Genomic DNA, 20177 nt, shown 5'->3' with positions numbered 1-20177 from the left:
GAATAAATTTAGATGCGAAAAATAATACTTTACCCAAAGTCTTAGTCGTAAAACAAATTAAGTAATTTCGGCTAGTTAATTTAAAAACTAGGAAAAAACTTTAGACACTTATCTTTTATTTTTGACATTTTTTTTGTTTCAAATAGTTTTACAAAAAGTTACAGCGGCGATCGCGAGGGTTAACACCAAACCGAGGCTGCCTCTCAGTGGCGCGAAGGACGAATATTTTTGCAAGATGAAAATATGAGTTTCACAAAAATCCTGTCCTAATTTTCATATAATGAGGCGTTCTGCAGCCCCTTCCGTGAGAGCTGCCAAAAAACCGAAGTTTTGTACTCCTTTCCTGGCTGGAAACAGAGAAAGTACAACAGGAAACTCGATTAGTACAACGACACTTGTGCAACAATCAGATCAAAATCAGGTGGGATTTGTTACATATCCACAACAGTACAGCTTAAGTTTAATAATTTCTTGGCAAAACTACAGAATACAGGGCCCTTATTTGCATGTCATAATAAGAATAGCATCTATTGTGTTACCTCGTTCTATAGGTGCCGACACGGTGGACCGAAGTGGCCCTGCATTCTGTAGTTGCTCCAATTTCTTCATGAATTTGTATGCTCTATTTGCTTTATTAAACTTATATAGCATTAACATTAGCTTGGAGATATGATGAAACTATCAATGTTAAGCTGGAGGTGTGTGTGTGTGTGTGGGGGGGGTGGGGGAGGGGGATGGAGTGAGAAGCTGAGCATAGACAGAGCATTTGAACTTAGCTGAGAGTTTCTGTTCAAATGCCAAGAGCATTTGTGGATGATCAAGAGTCAAAAAGCCTTCAATTAAATGTTGTTAGAAAGTCTGCTAAAATGGTCAAAAGTCCCAACTACTCTGGTCATATAAGGATCGTGGACTCTGGGGACAAGAATGCCCTCTCCTATGCCTGACCTCCCCCGCCCCCTACCCCTCTGGCTTAACACTGATAGTTCTCTCCTCTAACATTTTTGACTCTTAACTTTGGCTGTTTTTTTGAGATAAACTCAATTTACTTAGTTCATTCAGTAACGTAACTGATGTATGTTCTTGGAATTCCAGGTGACCAGCGACAAGATTGGACGTGATGTTTCTGGGATTCGTCAAGCTGTACTCACCAGCCAAAATGATCTCGAAAGTACTAAAAATGACACAATTCCAACAAATGATGCAAACGAATTAAAACTTGGAGACAAATTGAAAGCTGGCACTTTCAGAGGTCCTTCACATACTCCAATGACCAGTAAACCAGCACCCTTTAAATGTCCTCTTCAGCGGTCTTCCACAGAGAATGTTCCCTCAGGTAAGCAGGGTTTTCATTAAGGAATGGGCCATGTTCTAACGAGCAGGGGACTGGGTACGAACATTCGGTACGTATCAGATCGAAATAAATGGGCACGTCACCTGAAAGAGCATCCAAAGTAGAAACGAATTGATGGTTATTGTTAAACGCAAGGTATGGTTCACTAAAGAGAGCTAGTATGGATTGGAGGACGCGTCCCTCTCCACTGCCGGTGAACATTCATGGGATCGATGCTCTCCCCATACATCGTTTGAGTGTCGGGAAGTTCGCGTCCCTGAGAATGGAATTGTAATAGGAGGAGAATAGTTTAAAGTAACCGGAGGATGATTTTTATAGGTTCCGCATCTTAATAAAAAAATAGGTACAGGACTTTGAAATTTAGCCGGAGAATTCTCGCCGGAGAATTCTCCGATCTCCGATGCCTAATGAACACCCTGGTAAGTTTACCTTACATCATGTTGTAAAAGAGAAGTGTAATTTTTTTATCATTTTTTGGTGGAGAACAAAAAGAAACACATGATTGCACAATTTATTTTTGCCTTGTTTTTTTTTCTTTTCAGCAGTGTCCAAGGAAAAAGAAAATATTTGCCACTATTTTAATGTTGTTTGGTAAGTTACTAAAATTTCCATTAGAATCTGCAAAACCAATCCAATCTATTGGCTAGGAAACACTCTACAGTGGAACCCTGATACAGTGGAACCTCGATTTAACCCCCTCGGTTCGGCCGTAAGAATATACGATCGACGACTGTTATAACGAAAATCCAAACGAAACCTCGAGCGCAAATAAAATGAAATATAAGAAAACAATTAAAAAACAGTGGAAAACTAAAAAAAAAATATATGTCATATTCAAGTCACATGTGGTTGTTTTCCACAAATTTATTGGGTTTCTTGCCCTCGATATAACGAACAAATTTCCCAGTCCCTTGGCACTTCGTAATCGAGGTTTCACTGTATAACGATATGCCAAGGGAGCAGTAAAATTATATCGTTATATCAAGGAATCGTTATATCGAAACTCCCGATATAACAATATGGCCGTAAAATAAACGAAAACATCGTTATATCGAGGTAAACCTAGTCAAAGATACTGAAACTAAGAAAACTATTGAATGACAAGTAGGATAAAGAAGATAAAGTTGATAAAGATCCTTAGAACACAGTATCATTTTCGTATATAATCGTACAAAGCTGTTGACAGAAACAGAGATTACTCGATTACTGTAAGGTTATTATGTTAAATTAAATGTTTTGCTTAAATTGTGACTGAGTACTGATAATATCGTTATATCGGGAAAGATTTTACGCTCGGTCCGCTAAATTCTCATCGTTATATCGGGAATATCGTTAAATCGAAGATCGTTATATCGGGGTTCTGTCCCATACATTTTACTGTAACTTTTGCCGGGACATAGAATATCCATCGTTATATCGGGAATATCGTTATATCGAGGATCGTTATATCGGGGTTCCACTCTAATTTGTTACATCCGATTCTTTTTTTCAGGGGAAAGATGTCAAAAAAGAAGGTAAGATATCAGAAATCATGAGATTTATAGTAAGTGCTTTTTACTTTCTGATACTTTATAATTTTAGTTATTGTTTTGTACCATGTGGTACATTAAAGTTGTTTTCTTTGTCATTTTTAGCATAAAAAGTGGGAAGGAGATGGTGAGTATAGGAAGAGAGTGAAACTGTGATTGTAACATATTGAAAGCCCCCCCCCCCAAAAAAAAAAAAGCAGGATTACTCACCCATAGGTTACTTAAACTCTTAGTGTGAAATATGTAAGTTATAAAGCCATAGAATTGATGGCTTAAATCTCTTAGCCGAGATGGGAAAAGAAAACTACAAAGCCTATCCTCTCATGATTGAGTTATTCATTGAAAATAACATGATTCATAGTGATAATTAAATGACTGCAAAATTACCAGGCTGCCGGCAAGTGTTTTCTTAGCTACATCCCTGCAGGCTGAGTATGGCTCCTGTTAGTGTTAAGTAAAGGACCACTTAAACTTACCAGTGACTAGTGTCCTCATTTTACATAAGCAAAATCAGTGGATCTAAACTTCCTGAAAATTCAAACTTTATCTTTTTTTTCATAATACAATGCTTAATAATTATTATTGACCCCTCTTGAAGGCTCCTCTCTCAATCAAGGCTCCTAAAAAAGCTTAAAAATTAAACTTACACTTTTTCAATTTTAGTTTCACGTGATTTAATTTATCATTACTTAGGCATACTAATTACAAAAGGAAGAACTGCATCTTTGAAAGATCTGGAAGGAAAGGAGTAAGTGGAGTAGAAACTCATTGTTTGTTATATATGGGAGAGTTTAGAGGTTTTCAGATTGTGGTTTCTCTTATAAAATATTATGTAGCTTTTAAAGTGGTGCATCTTGACAATATGTTACTTGTCAGAGTCTTTAAGTTGTGTCTTGTCAGCTCATTTGTTAGTGTCCTTTTATACCACTTGAAGCCTCCAGCTCCTTCATGAGGCCACCCAACCCTCCAAGTTTACTTTTTGCCTTAGTGGCCATTTGGCCACCGACTACTCAAGTTTTGGTCGCCAGTGAAAAATTTTAGTCACCAAATTAAGCTGATGCTTTCAATCATCTCTCTCAATTTTAGTCGCCAGGCTGGCGACCTTGGTTCACATTTAGTCGCCAGCTCCAAAATTTTAGTCGCTATGGCAACTAAAAAGGTCTTAACTGGGAGGGTTGCCGCCAAAAACCACAGATGGAAATTAGCCCTCACCCACTTCAGGGATGTTGCTAAGAGCCAGCTGCCAGCTTATTTCACTTCACATGAAAACAAAAACTTAGGTAAACATTTAGAGCTGCCAAGGCCAGAAAAGCCAGCTGGGCTTGTTGATGAGTTGGCTTTTAGTGTTTTCTTTAGCTACATCCCTGCCACTTGCTCAGGCACCACAAGTCTTGAATCCTTCTGAGCCAGTTTCTAAAGATCACTCACCCAGATGGCGGGTGCTATCAAAATTGTTTTTCCATCCCTGTCACAAATGAAGATTGCAGATCCACTCCACTTATCATGCTGATGTTTTTTTTTTTTCAGGATTGCTAAGAGCACTGGTTACAAGTCATCTGAGCTAGAAGCTCTTCAGGAAGGAAACACACTTTGTATTGGTGGAAAAGAAATTGAAGTAATTTTCAGTTATGGTTCAGTGAAGTGGTTGTAAACAATAATGGTAGAAAAAGGATTGTATCCTAGCTACAAGTAGCGTGTGAGCAGGCTCTCTATTCGGGCACAACATGAATCTCTCTCTTCGAGCGCCCAAATAGAGAGCCTGCTCGCAGGCGAGACTACAAGATATGTAAGTTTTCTACAGGACACCCAAACCCAGTAGGACTAGTTCCATTGGGTACCCTGTGGACTTATTTTCATATAGTTTTTCTTTTCCATTAATCAAGACGTTCTTTCCGAGAGATATTTAATTTTTTCTTCGATCTACATGATTTTAAATGTTTAAGTTGAATCACTTGTTTCCCTGTTGTTGTCACATGCCTATCCCATGTCTTTACACAGCCTCAAAATAATTTATCATGTGATTAGCCAGCGTAGCTTGGCGTTCTAGTCGTCAGGGGAGCGGTCGCGCGCGCGAGCAAGCGCGGCGGCTGGTGTTCCTTCTCTCCCGCCGTCGCTTTGCTCGCGCGCGTGTTCTCGCTCTCCCTGCTGACTACGCCGCTCGCTGTCTATCATGTGATAAACTTGTGGTGTTGTCCATTTTTGTTTATTTTGCTTATTAGCCATGTTTCCTATCATATGTACTGAACATATGATGAAGCCTTCTATGCCTATGCCCTTTTGACTCATCACACAATCAAAGGAGGAAAAGATTGTGTGACGAGTCCAAAGTGTTGCAATGTCTTCCCTCAGGTGATGAGCTGTATAAATGCCGAAGATTACCTAAGTGGGAAGTGTTTTCAGCAATCAGAAGTCTCAGCACCACCAGTATTAAAGCCAGTCTCCAGACTACCTTCTAAACAAACAGGTGTGTGCTACTGTATTTTAATTGAATGAGCCTGCAGTTTTTGTCATTGAAGTTGCTAAGCAACCTGACACGTCCACTTTAAATAGACCAGTAAAAAAACCATCAGGGCTCGAGACTAACTTTTTTGCTAACTAGCCAAGTGGCTAGTGACAGCTTTGATTTCACTAGCCAAAACTTATTTTCTACTAGCCACCATTTTTAAGCATAGTTCTCCTTTTAAGAAAGGGGGGGGGGGAGGGTGATAACAATGTCCGATAATGTTTAAATCTTAAACCGTAAACTGTTCCTTAAATCTTCACGTTTTTTTCCTTAAAAAATTGGGCTTTGTTCTTCACTATAAAAATTGTACATGTACATGCGTTTTTGTCAACTAGAATTTTGTTTAAAGCTTCACATTCTATAATGTCAACAGTTTACTTGTTAGTTATATTCTCTGAGAGACGATTTTAATAAAAACCGCCCAATTGCGCCCTTTTGTAGGGCGTAGAGGACGAAAGAGTTTATAATTCAAAAGAATTCACTGTAGATAGTTTCCTTCACCATCCATCCTCCAGAGGCTGTGTTTTATTTGCAAGCTGCGTAAGTAAGTAAGATGAAGGTTCCCTGTAGGTAAACGGCACAACTGCCGGAAAAGAATGTTGACCCTTTCACTCGTGAGATCAAGAGTGCTCAAGTTCAAAATTTAACATCTATATTTTATTTGCAAAATATTAAAAGAGTAAGTAAAGTTTGAAATTACCACTCAATAGGTTTCATTTGGATAATCACACGTCTAGGGTTTTCTTAGCCTCTCTCAAGGCGCGTTTACACGGCAGAGAAATTTGGGCACGGACCCGCCACAAAAATGGTACGCGCCTAACCACTTTTGTAGAGAAACAGTCAAATCAAAACGGGGCCATAGGCGCCTATGGCCCCATTTTGATTTGACTGTTTCTCTACAAAAGTGGTCGGGTCCGGACTATTTTTGCGACGGTCCGTAGCCAAATTTCTCTACCGTGTAAACGCGCCTTCAGAGTAACCTGAGATCATGCCCTCCGTACCTCCCTACTTATCACTTCGAAATAAACGGCATGCAGTGCATGCAGAGGCGATGACGTTTCCCAAGGGAGTCTTAGCTAATTTTCTGGAAAATAAACGTATACTAAATAAAAGTAGCTGACAATTTCTGTGTTGAATGATTGTTCAACAAAAAGTTGCGTTATTTTGTAGTGTGACATTCAATATACGATATTCAATAGTTCTCGCGAGCGACACGTAAGGTCAAGCGTTTCCATTGTATTAGTAAATGTAGAGATGTGATCATGTCTGTTCACTTAATTCAATAAAACTCGCAAATACATAATTTGTCTCTTTCGTTCATACTTTGTATCAGTTATTTATAATTTTCCAGGCGTATTTTGCTTCGTGTTTTTTGCAGCGATTTCTTGTTAACTCATTCGGTTCTATTGAGTCCTATTGATCGGTCGATCGCAACAGAATCGAAACAGAAAGTGGTACAAATTCCGCCCACTGCCTCTGGCATAAGGCTTGACTGACGTCATCGCCTAAAAAGAACGCCGGATAGCAGGTTACTTTCAGAAGCGTTCGCTTAGTTAGGCTGCAGCCCCAAGAACGGCGGCAAGTAAACAAAATTGGCGAGGAGCTTGGGGTTTTCGTCCCGTCCTTCTAACAAACCCTCTTCGTTTACTTCACTTCTCTTCGCGACTACGGTGTAACAGGGCTATGGTTTCATCCACACCGTTTGTTTTAACTCAGGAGGTGAAAAGGCTCAATATGCCAGGATAAGAATGCTGGAATGTCAATTAAAAAATGTCTTTATTACATTCAAATTCATCCATTAGCAAAAATTTGCAATTTCAATTTCACAGATGGAAGGAATTTAATATCGCTTGACCTCGTAAGTGCACTCTTACTGAATTTGTTTATCAACACCAGTCTGAAAATAATACTTCTTCACTCCCCCAAAGGTCTTCTGAGGTCATCTGCATTCGAAATCAACCGATTAAAATTTGAATTTCACTGTTCAGTTTTCTTCAATTAACTGAGAAATTTCGATTTCCAATTCATTGTTTCACGTATTCAAACAAGGTTGCTCCGTTACGAAACTGAAAATGTTCAATAAATGTTCAATACAGTCGCATCTTCTTCAGCGTCTCGTCCAGGCTTGTCGTCTGAAGAATCTCCTCCAAATCCTTCTGATTTCTTTCGTCGACTTGCTTCCTTTTCGCAATCCACTCGTCCTTGGCGGCAAATCCCCGATCGATCATCAACAACTGCAGCCAGTCGTAGTCTGACAGAGCCTTGAGTTGAACGCCTTTCTCTACCAGCTTTCTCAAACCAATGGCATTATCCTCGGCGACCTTCTGCACACGGACATGAATATTATGCAGATGAGCGAAGCGAATCGACACGCACACCGGCTCCTCATTTTGTGCGTTCCACTCGCACAGTTTCTCCGCGCAGTCTCCACAAGGCGAGAAGTTGCTAATTAATTGTAAATCCTTCAAACCTGGCAGCGGGCTTTCCTCCAACTGCTCAATAGCCTGTCTGTAGGCGTGCGTGCCAGCGCTTCTGTACACCTTCCGTGACAATATCTTACCATCTCTTCCTCTAGCAACGGAAAGCACGAGACCTTCCGTTGGCCAAAATCCTCCGGGTACACCGGATTTTAGTATCGCGGTCAAATCGAAGTCTTCTGGAGTAGGACTGCGTGGTCCGGTAGCGGAATTATTAGCCATAACGAAAGAGAAAGTTACAATTATTTAACCCAAAAGACGCTTTTTCAGCCGGAGTTTCCGGTAGCGCACGACGAGTAATTATAGCCGACGCTAGCTATCACTTGACATGACAACCAGACACGAGATCTATTATCTGGGTCAACATTTGATCAAGCACTGTCATCTCGGATTTCCTTGTTTAAAGAAGAATTATCGGAATTCCACTCTTGTAAATAGCCGATTAACGAAGCATACGATTTCTGTTTAACATGGTTTTGGGGGGAATAGAAACTGAATGTCGTGATAAACTGGAAACTTTGAACTTCCGCATGTGACAGTTATAGAAACGTCTGCTCTTTTGCACAGCGGACTGATTAATGGCTCACCTAAAAGTTCTACATTTGTGTATAGAATATTTTGTAATGACAAAATGGAACCTGAATGAATGAATTTATAAAGAAAGTGAAGTTTTTGGACTACAAATGTAGTTCGCCTGTGAACGGACGAGGTGGTCGTAATGAAAAAATAAAATAAATAAACTGAAATTAATAGGAATTTACAGCGGCACATCAACGGAGTGGCTATTCGTCCACTGTTTCTGATCGAATTGGAATTTAGAAATGTTGGTTTTTGTGGAGGGAAGAAAACCGGAGAAACCGGAGAAAAACCCTCGGAGCAAGGACGAGAACCAACAACAAACTTAACCCACATATGGATTCTGGGAATCGAACCCGGGCCACATTGGGCGAGTGCTATCACCACTGCACATCCCTGCTCCTAATGAAGGGGTTTTTAGATAAGAAATCAACTGGCCAAAAATAACTGGCCGTAAAAAACACGATGGTCGTAAAATGCCCGTATTAACGTGCTGGTCGTAAGGCGGGCTTACATTGGATTTACAAATTTGTAATCGATTCCATTTAACCCTAGTTAAAAATGTTTTTTCTCTCTACTGGTGCCATACATTCCTTTTAATGTTGGTTGAAAGAATTTGGCAATTCACTCGAACCTTTCCATAATAAGGAATCATTAAAAAATCTTACGATAATTCTCAGTTAGGAGACACGTACATCTAGTCCCTCTGTGTGTGTTTAAACTGGGTGCGCACGCAACAATCATATTTTTTGCAAGCAATGTGAATCAAAACCAATCGTGACATGCAACGGTTGCATTTTTTTGTTTGAGATCTAACTGTTCACTGCGATGTTTGCGTTTAGAGCGGTTTTCGATTGAGTGTCGTATTAAAAACCAAAATCACTCTGACCAATCACAGAGGACACAAAAAATTTATTCAACCAATCCAAACTCGAAGCAGACACGGCCGGCGCAAAGCGCGGGAAAATGTGTGCGAGTGAGTCATGATTTTTTATGGTTTTACTTCTGATTGGATAAAAAAAAGTGGCACGAGTTTTTAAACCAATCACTAAGCATGGTAATGCAAAACCAAAGCAAATGCGAATTTCTTTCGACACTCAGTTGAAAACCGCTCTATCACGATTGGCCAAATGTGATTGGTTGAACGACTTTTTTTCACTCTTAGTGTTGTCTTTCTAGGTCTGCACAAGCCATTCGTCTGCAACGTGAAGAGAGACGTGACAAATGAAACTCGGCAAGTTGTAACGCCACGTCATGACGTCAACGCCCCTGGAGCCCTAGTCCTGCCTCGGCCCAGTGCTACTCATCAGGTAACCGCTGTACAGACCGTTGAATTTGTTATGATGAAAGGCTAACACCCTAAACGTCAGTTGCAGTACTTACAGTTGAAGCTGTTCTAGCGTTTACTCTTGTTTTTTTTTTACAAGCGTCCAGCTCTCCTCAGCGACCACTCTCATGTTCCACTCTATGTTCCTCAGTAACATTTTGTAAGTAAAAGTTCCCGTAAGCGATTGCGACCACCTTTTGAAATTACAGTCTCACTGTCTGGGCTTTTCCTTTGTAAACCGCAGTCATCCCTGAAAAAGGACTGATTGCAATCGTTCTGTTTTGCTTTAAAAATACGCACTACTTCCATTAAATTTAATACACAGTCAGATAGATTTTTTTTAATATGTCTGTTATGGGACAATAGAACTTTATACTGTTGTATGTCTTGTATGAGGACGTTGTACATGGTTTGTAAACTCTTTCGGTTGGAAGTTCTCCGGTACACGACTAACTTCTAGTTTTATTCCCCTAAGCGACCAGCTCCAATATTATGACTACTTGTTCCAAATTTCCGAGGTGGTCGCTTACGAGCTTCGAGTCGACTTTACTGCATCAACGACAGCCTTGTTTGTTCCACCTAACCTGTAGTACCTTAATTTATTCCAAACACAGTTGGAGCATAATCGAGGGGGGCTGGATATCGTGGACGTGGTAGTGGACCCACACGTGTCGCAGCACTTGAGGCCCCATCAGAGGGAAGGTGTGGTGTTTCTGTATGAGTGTGTCATGGGGTTGAGGAATTTCAACGGAAATGGTGCCATTCTTGCGTGAGTACTGCTAGACGAGTAGAACGTTGACGCGAGTCTTGAACGACTCCAAGCTTAAGCTTAAGAGTTGTTTTCACTTAATGTCCTGAAACCAAAAACTAAAGAAACTAAAGAGCATACACCTTATTCCAAAATGGCGGCAAATACAAATCTTTTGCCTATATGTTAATTAGCCCTTATTGCCTCGTTTTAAGCCAATAATTCTTTTGTTCTGCGTACGATCGAGGCAACGAGGGCCTTAACATGAAGACAAAGAATAATGTATTGTCCCCATTGGAATAAGGTGTATAAATAAGAAGGAAAAGGCGTGACTCGATAACTGACACAAAGCGATGATTCGGTCGCAAGCGCGGGAAAGTAGTTACGTAACCCAAATTTTATTTGCTTCTGATTGGCCGAAAACAAAACATCTTCGGTCTGATTGGTCAAAACCGAGTTTGCCTTGATTACCAAACTGAAATGAACCAATCAGAACAGAACGCACGGGAAAAGGTGCCTATATCACAATGTCTTGTTGTTACCTTTGTGAAGGAATTGAACGTCCAACTTAGTGCTCAATCAAAGCAAACGCCAACTTACTTTTTTTGAAATTCAAGGATCTTATTTAAGAATTCAATCGACAATCGAGACATTTATCATAACGTTCTGTGTCAAAAAGCGCGCGAGATAGCTTGAGGTCGTGACATGAAAATGTCTGGAAGGCCAAGAAGTTTAGCTATTTCGCGCGTTCTTTAGCTGGTAACTGGTAACATTGCCGGCCTACGTTCTAACTTGCTCACTTAAGTAAATGCGCCGTCACGAACATTGCAAAACTATTGGTAGTTCCTGATACTAAAATGGTTTTACATTTGCTTTTAGAGACGATATGGGACTTGGCAAAACCCTTCAGTGTATTTCTCTGATATGGTAAGAAAAGTCTTTCGCTTATCTTGTCGCTCAAGAATTGCTTTTCTAACTATACGTACGAAGACGATGTAAACCCTACCCACATTACAATTGTTTTTCCTTAGACTAAAATAGGTTAACCAAAATTTGCACCGTTAAAGTGGTAGTGCTTTCTCCAAGAGAGAGGCACAACAAAACATTAGAGTCGTACCAGAAAAATTATCCGAGCACGAGTGTAAATCGCGCGCGTCTCGTGTTCCGCGATCGCCTGGCACTCTTACTTGATCCGCACAGAATCGCCTGTTTCACAGACTAGAGATTCCGCGGAAGAAGTTTACTCCAATAAGTTAAAGCCACTTTCATCTGATGTTTCGCACTGCAGGACTCTTCATAAACAAGGCATGTACGGCGGACAACCTTCTGTCAAGAGAACACTCATTATAACCCCTGGAAGTCTAGTCAAGGTATCTGCTTACTTCCTTATTTCTTCCTTTTTTCTAACAGAGCATTCTCTCTTGCAGTAATTTAATAAATTATAAGCTATTTTTTGCAAGGTTTCTCTTGGTTAATTTCTTCCTTTCTCGCCGTTTTTCAGAATTGGAGTTCCGAGTTCCGCAAGTGGCTTGGTAACGAGAGGTTGAAGGTCTACCCAGTCACCTCGGACAAGAGAGTCAAGGTGAACTGTATTTCAGCTCTTGGTGTTAACAAAAACATTCCAAGACGTTTTTCATTTAAAACATACAGTGGAGCACCTGTTGTAGCCACCCTAGTTTAGGGTACAGGGGCGTTTTTGGCAATCATTTGTCCCTACTCGGGTTTGATGGGAAACGAAGCAAAAGAGACACAAAACCCCCCTCTCTTGGTACTTTTTAGACACGCCCCAGTCTATGCCCTTTGCGTCCCCCGTCTTGTTTCGTTGCCAGATCGAAGAGTGCAAAGGCAAAAGGCGAGTGTTTTTTTTTTTCCTGACGTCGCTGATCAATGTGGAGCAAAACGAGCCCACTAAAAAAACCCCAAGGAATTATATAGGGCGAACTCGCCCCATTGGTCGCTAGCTATAATGGCTTACACTTTTGGCTATTTGGCCCAGGGCGATTTGTAACAAAGCACTATCAAGAATTTGCGAGCGTTAACTTTATCTCGCGGTTTTGGTTCTTATAGCTCCATTTTAACTTTAAACTTTCGTTTTGACTGAACGGAAAAATTAGAATCGAGTGCTTTTATAAAGGTTGTCCAGAACCGACACAATTATCGAACAAAACTTGACTGTGAAAAGAATAACCAAATTTTTAGACCGACATTAATACAAACTCATGGCAATCAATCAGAAGAATTTTTTCCGATATATTGCGAGTGGTTTCAGGTGTGTCGACCTATCGGAGCTTTTACTATATTCATACCTAGACTAACAGTTTAAACTGTTTTATTTTACTTTGCAGGAGTTTATCAACAGCCCTCTATATCCAGTCATGATTATCAGCTATGAGATGTTCCTACGTTCAGTCGAAGAAGTCAGAAACATCAAGTTTGGACTCGTTATCTGCGATGAAGCACACCGGCTGAAAAACACCGCTATTAAAACTGCTACGGTGAGTTGTGTGCCATTTGTTAAATATCATTTTTTTAATTCTTTTTCCTCAACTCTGCCGTTTAGTAAGAAGGGCTTGCAATGTAATATATTGTGAACAAGCAACCTTCCTCTATATTATGCAAACCGCTAATTATAAAAGGCTCTTGTAATTTGCTACAAAGCACTTGCCTCCGAAATTGCTAACGTCTGTGCACATGAAAACACGCGCCTTCAGAGCCTCGTCGCGCGTGTTTTACACACTTCACGAATAAAGCTTATAAAGTCAGAATACTTTACGGTGTTAGCCTAAAACTGCAAAATATTTTAATGTCAACATCTAGTTTACTACGGCATCGATTTTTTTGAGAACGAAAGACTCGTCACATAACATTTTGTTTACATTTCATTTTGCAGATGATTTCCGGACTCAAGACAAAACGACGAATTCTACTTACAGGAACGCCAGTGCAGGTTGGCCGTCTATTTCTTCAAATATTTGACGCTATCGGATCTGATAATTCTAATTTTATTTCGAAGAAACCACACCATATATTTTCCTAATGAATCTGATTCGGAATTTACTGCCATAAATTTGTTGTGACCACATTTGCTTAACCCCCTCCCCCCCCCCCCCTCACTCCCCCCGCATCTATTCTTGTACAAAAAGAGACGGTCAGATTAAAATCTCTCATTGAAAGGAAGTACAGTACTTTTGTAATAGCTAAGATTTATTTTATTACTAAGTTCTTTTCTTCTTTCCTTTGCCTACAGAATGATCTCAAGGAATTTCATTCACTCATCGATGTGTGTAATCCAGGAATTTTTGGTAAGTTATATCCTTTTAAAATCTAAGCAATTGAACGAACCTAATCAGAATGAACAGATCAGAGTAGTTGATACAGTTTTTGTTGACTGTCACTTGATCACTGGGTAAGTTGTTTACTAAATACAATTCCCACCTATCTGTTTCATATTTTTATGGTATGTGCCGTGGGGCCATAAAAAGCCCCCCAAAAAAAAATATTTTTTTTTTTTTAAAAAAAAATTTTTTTTTTTAAATATATTTTTTTTTTTTTTTTTAAAAAAAAAAAAATTTTAATAATTTTATTTTTAAATTTCACCCAAAAAAGGAAAAATATTATTATTATTATTATTATTATTATTATTATTATTATTATTATTATTATTATTATTATTATTATTATTATTATTATTATTATCATGGTAAGGGGAAAGCCGTCGCTACACGTCAAAACGTTTTGCCAGGAAATTAAAAAACTGGGATTGTTAAAAAAGAAAGAACGTGATTGAATTTAGCGAAATAGAAAATTTTTGGTGACACAATACGGATCCAACGGGGCTTGAAACGGGGAGTCGAAGCCAACAAAATACGGGGGTTGGGAAAGGAGCCCGGCACCCGCAGGCTTTCCCCTTCCCACCCCTCCCCCGCCACTGGTGTGCTTACATGTGATACCTCTTTCTTTAGGCACACAGTCTTCTTTTCGCCGGTTGTACGAGGAACCCATCGTGCGTGGACAACAACCAGATGCCAGCAGTGAGGAGAAGCTACTGGGGCAAACAAGAGCTGCTGAGGTAACCTACTTTGATTAACAGCTGATTTCTCCTCACAATTTCCAATCATCGTGTAGCAGACAAGTGATGAGAAAATAGAAAAACATCGACTATAATCATCGAAAATCATTGATATTGTCTTGATCTGCCAGCAAATTCTCAACTTGACAGCCTATAAGAAGAGTCAATGAGTTGAGCTTGGGACTGTATCAGTATGCTGGAAAGCCCTCTATGTGATTCAGACAAGTCTGTTATTTTGACGTAGTTTAAAGTTTGTACGTTCATATCTCTGACATCGTGAGTGTAATAGGTGAAGTATCTTAAGGTTTTTCTCTTTTCCTTTTTTTGCACAAAGCTGAATAGGTTGACAAGTTTGTTTTTCTTGAGGCGGACAGCAGAGGTCAACTGCCGCTATCTTCCTCCTAAAGGTACGCACATTTTCGATTACGCAAAGTACTTGAACATAATAATTGATATTTAAACAGGGTAACCCCTTCAGTCGCAGGACTGGTATCAACGGGGGCCCTGGAGGGAACAAGCTCTACATGAACTAGAAATTTAATTCTTTTTTGCGAGTGATGTCGACGTTGCGCGTCATAGGGAAAAATTCGAATTAAGTTTGTGTCGTGTTTTCTTCGCGAAGTCCGATTGTAGCCCTCTTTGTCATTTACTGAATTGAAAATGTAGCGCGAACATATCTCTTTATACAGATTTTGGAAAGGAACGATCGCTTTCGATCGCGTGTCACCTCTACTTATCAATAACAATTTAAAATAGCTATGTATTAACGTGCTGTTCTGTGTTCGCTTCCTGCAGTGGAATCCGTGGTGTTCTGTCGGCCCAGTCTCCTACAGCTTTCTCTGTACCGCCATCTTTTGACGTCACGTGCTGTGAGGTCATGTCTGACGTCATATTCCTTTGGAGGGTCGCGTCACTTGGTGTGCATTGGTGCTTTGAAGAAACTTTGCAATGATCCGAGTCTCATTTATTCACATTGTCAAGAAGCCAAAGAAACGGCTGACAGTTTGGACATGGATGAAGTGAGTTGCGCGCGTGTCATTTATTTTTAGGCGAAACTTGATGCTTCGCCGTTGATGTAATGGCTTAAGCTTCTTAAGCTTCTTTTAATACACCTGTTGCCACTGTGAAGGGCGCGGTGTGGGGTGTCCTGTGCAGCATGAACGATCAGGATGCTCCTTTGCCCAGTTGCTCCTACCTCCCTCCACCGCGTCTGTAAAAACGAGCATACTTTATTTTTCAATTTCTCCTCAGGAACATGATAAGATCTGTTTGTTTCTACACACACAGGAACCGTCGGACTCTGTGTATGAGGGTCTTGATCGCTCCTTTCCCGAAGATTACAAGTATGAACGCTTTACTACAGACCACTCAGGAAAACTTCAAGTTCTTAGTCACATACTGGCCCAGATACGCCGCATAGGAGAGAGAGTAGTGCTTGTGTCGAACTACACTCAGGTAAGATTTCAGTGTGACAGTAACAAAGAGCGTTCACACATGGGCTGCTGTTTCTTAGTCTCGTTTAGGAGAGAGAGTGGTGCTTGTATCAAACTGCGCTCAGGTAAGATTTCAGTGTGACTGGATCGAAGAACGTTCACACGCGCGCGCCGGTTTTTAGTCTCGTTTAGGAGAGAGAGTGACTTGACTAGACCGTGACTTGCCACGTGGGGGAAAGATCCAGATCGAGTGTTGCGTGACTTTCTTTTCTTTACTCCGTCCGCAGACTCTAGATTTACTTCAAAGGCTTTGTGAAAACAGAAGTTATCAATTCCTTCGACTTGACGGGAAGACACCGACAAGCAAACGACAATCGCTGGTGGATCGGTTCAATGACAGGCACTGCAAAATCTGTAAGTGTTGTCACATCTTTAGTCTAACTAAAGCAGTGAGAGAAATTAAACCTACATATGTCTTGCAATTAATGCGGGATGTACTGGATAGAGAGGGTAGCACGTAGTTTTTGACTCTGTGAAGACACTGGTTGTAATCTTTTGGGTATACTAATTGTTTACAGTATTTTAGGAAAGCAGTACATCGTTTTACGATCTTGTCAACTCAGTGTCGACATTTCTTCGACAGTTGTATTTCTGTTGAGTTCTAAAGCTGGTGGAGTGGGCTTGAATCTGATTGGTGCTTCAAGACTTGTTCTTTTTGATATTGACTGGAATCCAGCCAATGACATACAGGTATGAATAAAAACAGTCAAGTTTAATATTAGGAATTATGCCTAAATTGTGATAAGTGTTTTTTCGTGGTAACACTACATTAGTAACTGGGTTTAACCTTTTCTGACAAAAAAAGTTGTTTCAGCGAACTCATAAGTGTTTTTGTTTCTTTAACAGTCAATGGCAAGAGTGTGGAGAGATGGCCAGAAAAAGACGGTTCATATTTATCGCCTTTTGACAACGGTATGTTCACGAGAAGTGTTCTAAGATTTTTTGTGTTACCTATGCTAGAACTTCAAAGGGAACACTCACTGAACAAAAAAGTGGCCTTTAAGAAATAAAAGAAGGCACGAATCATTTTCCAAGATGTGAATAAACCGTAACCAATGTTTTTTTTTGTGATTTTCTTCCAAGTAACACTGTCAAACTTGAAAACGTCGGCCAGTCGTTTTCAAGATTAAGGCCACTTTCTTACTACCCATCCCTAGCTACATCACTTTATAACAATTTTCATGACTAGTACAGTACGTTTTAGCAAGGCCAGGACACTATTAGTGCAATTAATACCAACACCTTCACTGGATTTTCAAATACCGCTAGACAAAAAGTGATAATCTACACATTAAGGCTAGTTGTGGTATAGGGGAATTTTAACATTTCTACCGTTCAACTTTTGAACTAACAAGAAATTCATGTTTAGGGCATAAAAATGATATTTCCTCTGCACTTAGCCCTTCAATTTCTCACAACCGTAGTAAGAATAGACGCGGTATTGTAACAGAATCCTCGCGTCGATATTAAACGTGATTGAAAAGCACGAAAAAGTTGAAAACAGAACCTTGTGCTTTGATTTCTATTTCTGTCCTTGCCATCTTTAGCCATTTTCAATTCATATTGGTTTCTCGAAATTTGTCAAGTACTGTTACACAGTTAGGAGGGAGGGGTTATCCTCAAAGATTGTGAACCAGGAAGCAAAATAATATATAAAGAGGACGACAATTAAAAAATAAGCAGTCCCTGGTAGGTATGTTCTTTACATTGATTTCTCTTTCTTGAACGACACAGGGTACCATTGAAGAAAAGATTTACCAGCGACAAACCGCCAAGCAAGGCCTGAGTGGAACAGTGGCTGATGCTAAAGAGTCTGTGAAAATTGAATTCTCACGAGAGGATCTCAAGGTGAATACTGCAGTGTGTTTTGTATAATGAACATGGCTTGCAGCTTGTCACGGAGTAGCCTCCCAAACTAAGCCGTAATGCAGGGAGAAGCGTTGTGTGACGAACCAAGTAAGATCAAGCAAGATTGCATAGTAGAGTAATCACAAGGCGAAACAACACCAATTCCACCAATCAACGAACAAAAACACATTCATGGTGATAAGAATCATGTTCTAGGATTATCGAGTTTCTTTGGTGGCAGTTTTCGCGCGCCGGACTACGGACCGAGCGGTCCGGGTTCAAGCCCTGGTTGGGATCACTTTTTCCCTCACATTGCCTCCTTCCTCTACCCAGGTGTATAAACGCAGCCGGGACCGGCGAATTTAATGCTAGGGGGTAACCCTGCGATGGACTAGCATCCCATCCAGAAGAAGTAGAAATACTCCTAGTCGCTTAATGCTACGGAAACCGGAATAAACTCCGGTCTGGTGGGCCTCTAGGTCCGAACTCATACTTACTTAACGAGTAAAGGCCAGGCAAAAACACATCGGTAACATAATCCTGTTACTTTTGTTTGATTCCACAGGACTTGTTTACGCTCCGTGAGAACACTTTGTGTCTAACGCACGATCTCCTGCAATGTACATGCGTGACGGCAGAGGTGGGTCAAATAATAACCTGTATAGGTACTCTTGTTATGGCTAAGTTTTTGTCGACTAACGAGTTAACAAATATGAATTGATATGGGATAATTATTTGCAATGTGTTTTTCTGGTGGATATCATGTTACCATAGCATTATTTTTGTTTTTGTTTTTTTCTAGGTTGAAAGTGACGAGGACTGTCAGACAGAGCCAGCAGCCAATCAGCAGTCAGGCCGTCCCGTCACCAGGCCCTGTCAGCTGGGATGTGATAGCAACAGCAATCAAGTATGAACAGTAACTGAATTTTGGCGCGAAAAAGTATTTTTCAAGTTTCTTTAGATACGTGTCAGAACGTACCTGTCTTTTCTCCGATGTTCTCTCGTGGAGCGTTAAAAATCGCGAGAGAAAGATAAAAAACTTGTTTTTGACTAAAATGGCGGGTAACAATGGCCAGGGCGCGCTAGCCGTTAAGACGAAAATGCGAGCGGCCAGGCGACAAAATCCTGACCGCTCGTTTGACGGCTTTAAGCAGCCAGAGTGCTCGATTCTGCTTATCTGGATCGCACGTGAAGCAAAAAAAAAAAAAATGGAAATATCGCAGGTAGTAACGTGTCTTGCAAGACAAAGTTGGCTTAAGTTATGATTCGATGGAAAGACTTGATTACAAGGCCTGGAAAATAGCTTTTTGCAAAATTGTAGGCCTCGAGTTTTGATGATATTTACATTACTAAATCTACTTTCTCAAACGTTCTATTTCAGAAAAATTTATCAATAGCAGAGCTAATGGATTGGCAGCACTTTCCATGTCCGAGTGTTCCTGGTTCAGACTTTGAGGTAATGTAGAATACGCTAAGTATTTTCAAGCCCAACAAACCTTTCTCAAAAGTCCTATAGCAGAGTGTGAAGCACGAAGCGGTGGGAGCGGGGGTCGAGCGAAGCGAGCGAAACAAGCGAAACAAAAAAAAAAAGCCCCTAGAGCCTTCCGTTATGCGCTGGCGTCCAGCTTTCTCGCGATTCTTTTCCCGCGTTAATAGAGGGTTGTGAACAGTCTAGGTTTCCGTAGCATGAAGTGACATGGAAGATACCCCCCCCCCCCCCCCCCTCGATGGGATGCTAGTCTATTGCTTGTTACCTCCTCCCCGTGCATTTTGTTAGGTTTCTCTGACAAATTGCCGGTCTTCATTTGCAAAAAAAAAAAAATGAGGAACGGTGCTCTTGGAAGGCTTAGTTTCTTCGCAACTCTATCCTATTTGCGTCATGTGTCCTAACTGGACTAAATCTCTGCCGGCAGGACGATGCTGTAACAGAAGCTGGCAACACAGTGTCATTTGTGTTCAGAACCAAGACATTTGGACAAGACACCACACAGCAAAGATCGTGACCACAATGGATGCAGTATAAATTTTACTTGAATTTTATTGTCATATATATTTTTTTACCAGAATCAAACGCAATGTGTTATGAAAAAGATGAATATAAAATATATGTTATGAAATCTTTTTTTTAATTCCGTCAAACCTTAAATAAAAATTGAGTTACATATGTTTGTTGTGTGCGTTAATTACTGGTGTGTAACTGTTTGTCGACAAAAATCCGACTCTTCACGCAAAAACCCATATGTTAATAAGAGACCC

The 20177-nt window shown here is 40.4% G+C and overlaps 2 protein-coding genes across 3 annotated transcripts; one reads left to right on the top strand and one right to left on the bottom strand.

The window, feature by feature from the left end:
* Positions 1 to 27: 27 nt before the first annotated feature.
* Positions 28 to 20087, top strand: LOC144646875 (DNA repair and recombination protein RAD54B-like). Of its 2 annotated transcripts, none has more exons than XM_078506580.1 (28): positions 28 to 421; positions 1093 to 1333; positions 1897 to 1942; positions 2844 to 2865; positions 2986 to 3007; positions 3574 to 3628; positions 4408 to 4495; positions 5230 to 5344; positions 9616 to 9746; positions 10378 to 10532; positions 11391 to 11438; positions 11800 to 11881; positions 12013 to 12093; positions 12857 to 13006; positions 13402 to 13458; positions 13759 to 13813; positions 14474 to 14580; positions 14915 to 14987; positions 15376 to 15599; positions 15868 to 16035; positions 16301 to 16427; positions 16657 to 16763; positions 16920 to 16985; positions 17808 to 17921; positions 18487 to 18561; positions 18724 to 18828; positions 19303 to 19377; positions 19835 to 20087. In XM_078506580.1, exons 1-28 carry the CDS (start codon positions 281 to 283, stop codon positions 19922 to 19924), a joined length of 2820 nt encoding a protein of 939 aa, XP_078362706.1. In that variant the 5' UTR covers positions 28 to 280; the 3' UTR covers positions 19925 to 20087. The 2 variants fall into 2 exon arrangements, with proteins under 2 accessions (XP_078362706.1, XP_078362705.1); XM_078506579.1 differs by having other exon boundaries at positions 29 to 421; positions 1894 to 1942.
* Positions 7143 to 8325, bottom strand: LOC144646876 (uncharacterized). Its single transcript, XM_078506581.1, has one exon. It carries the CDS (start codon positions 8080 to 8082, stop codon positions 7471 to 7473), a length of 612 nt encoding a protein of 203 aa, XP_078362707.1. The 5' UTR covers positions 8083 to 8325; the 3' UTR covers positions 7143 to 7470.
* Positions 20088 to 20177: the final 90 nt, after the last annotated feature.

Source organism: Oculina patagonica, chromosome 3, assembly GCF_052425735.1.
Source record: "Oculina patagonica isolate OP01 chromosome 3, crgOcupat, whole genome shotgun sequence".
Lineage (NCBI taxonomy): Eukaryota > Metazoa > Cnidaria > Anthozoa > Scleractinia > Oculinidae > Oculina > Oculina patagonica.
Note: the sequence above shows the minus strand (reverse complement) of the source record. Positions and strands in the feature narration are given on the sequence as shown.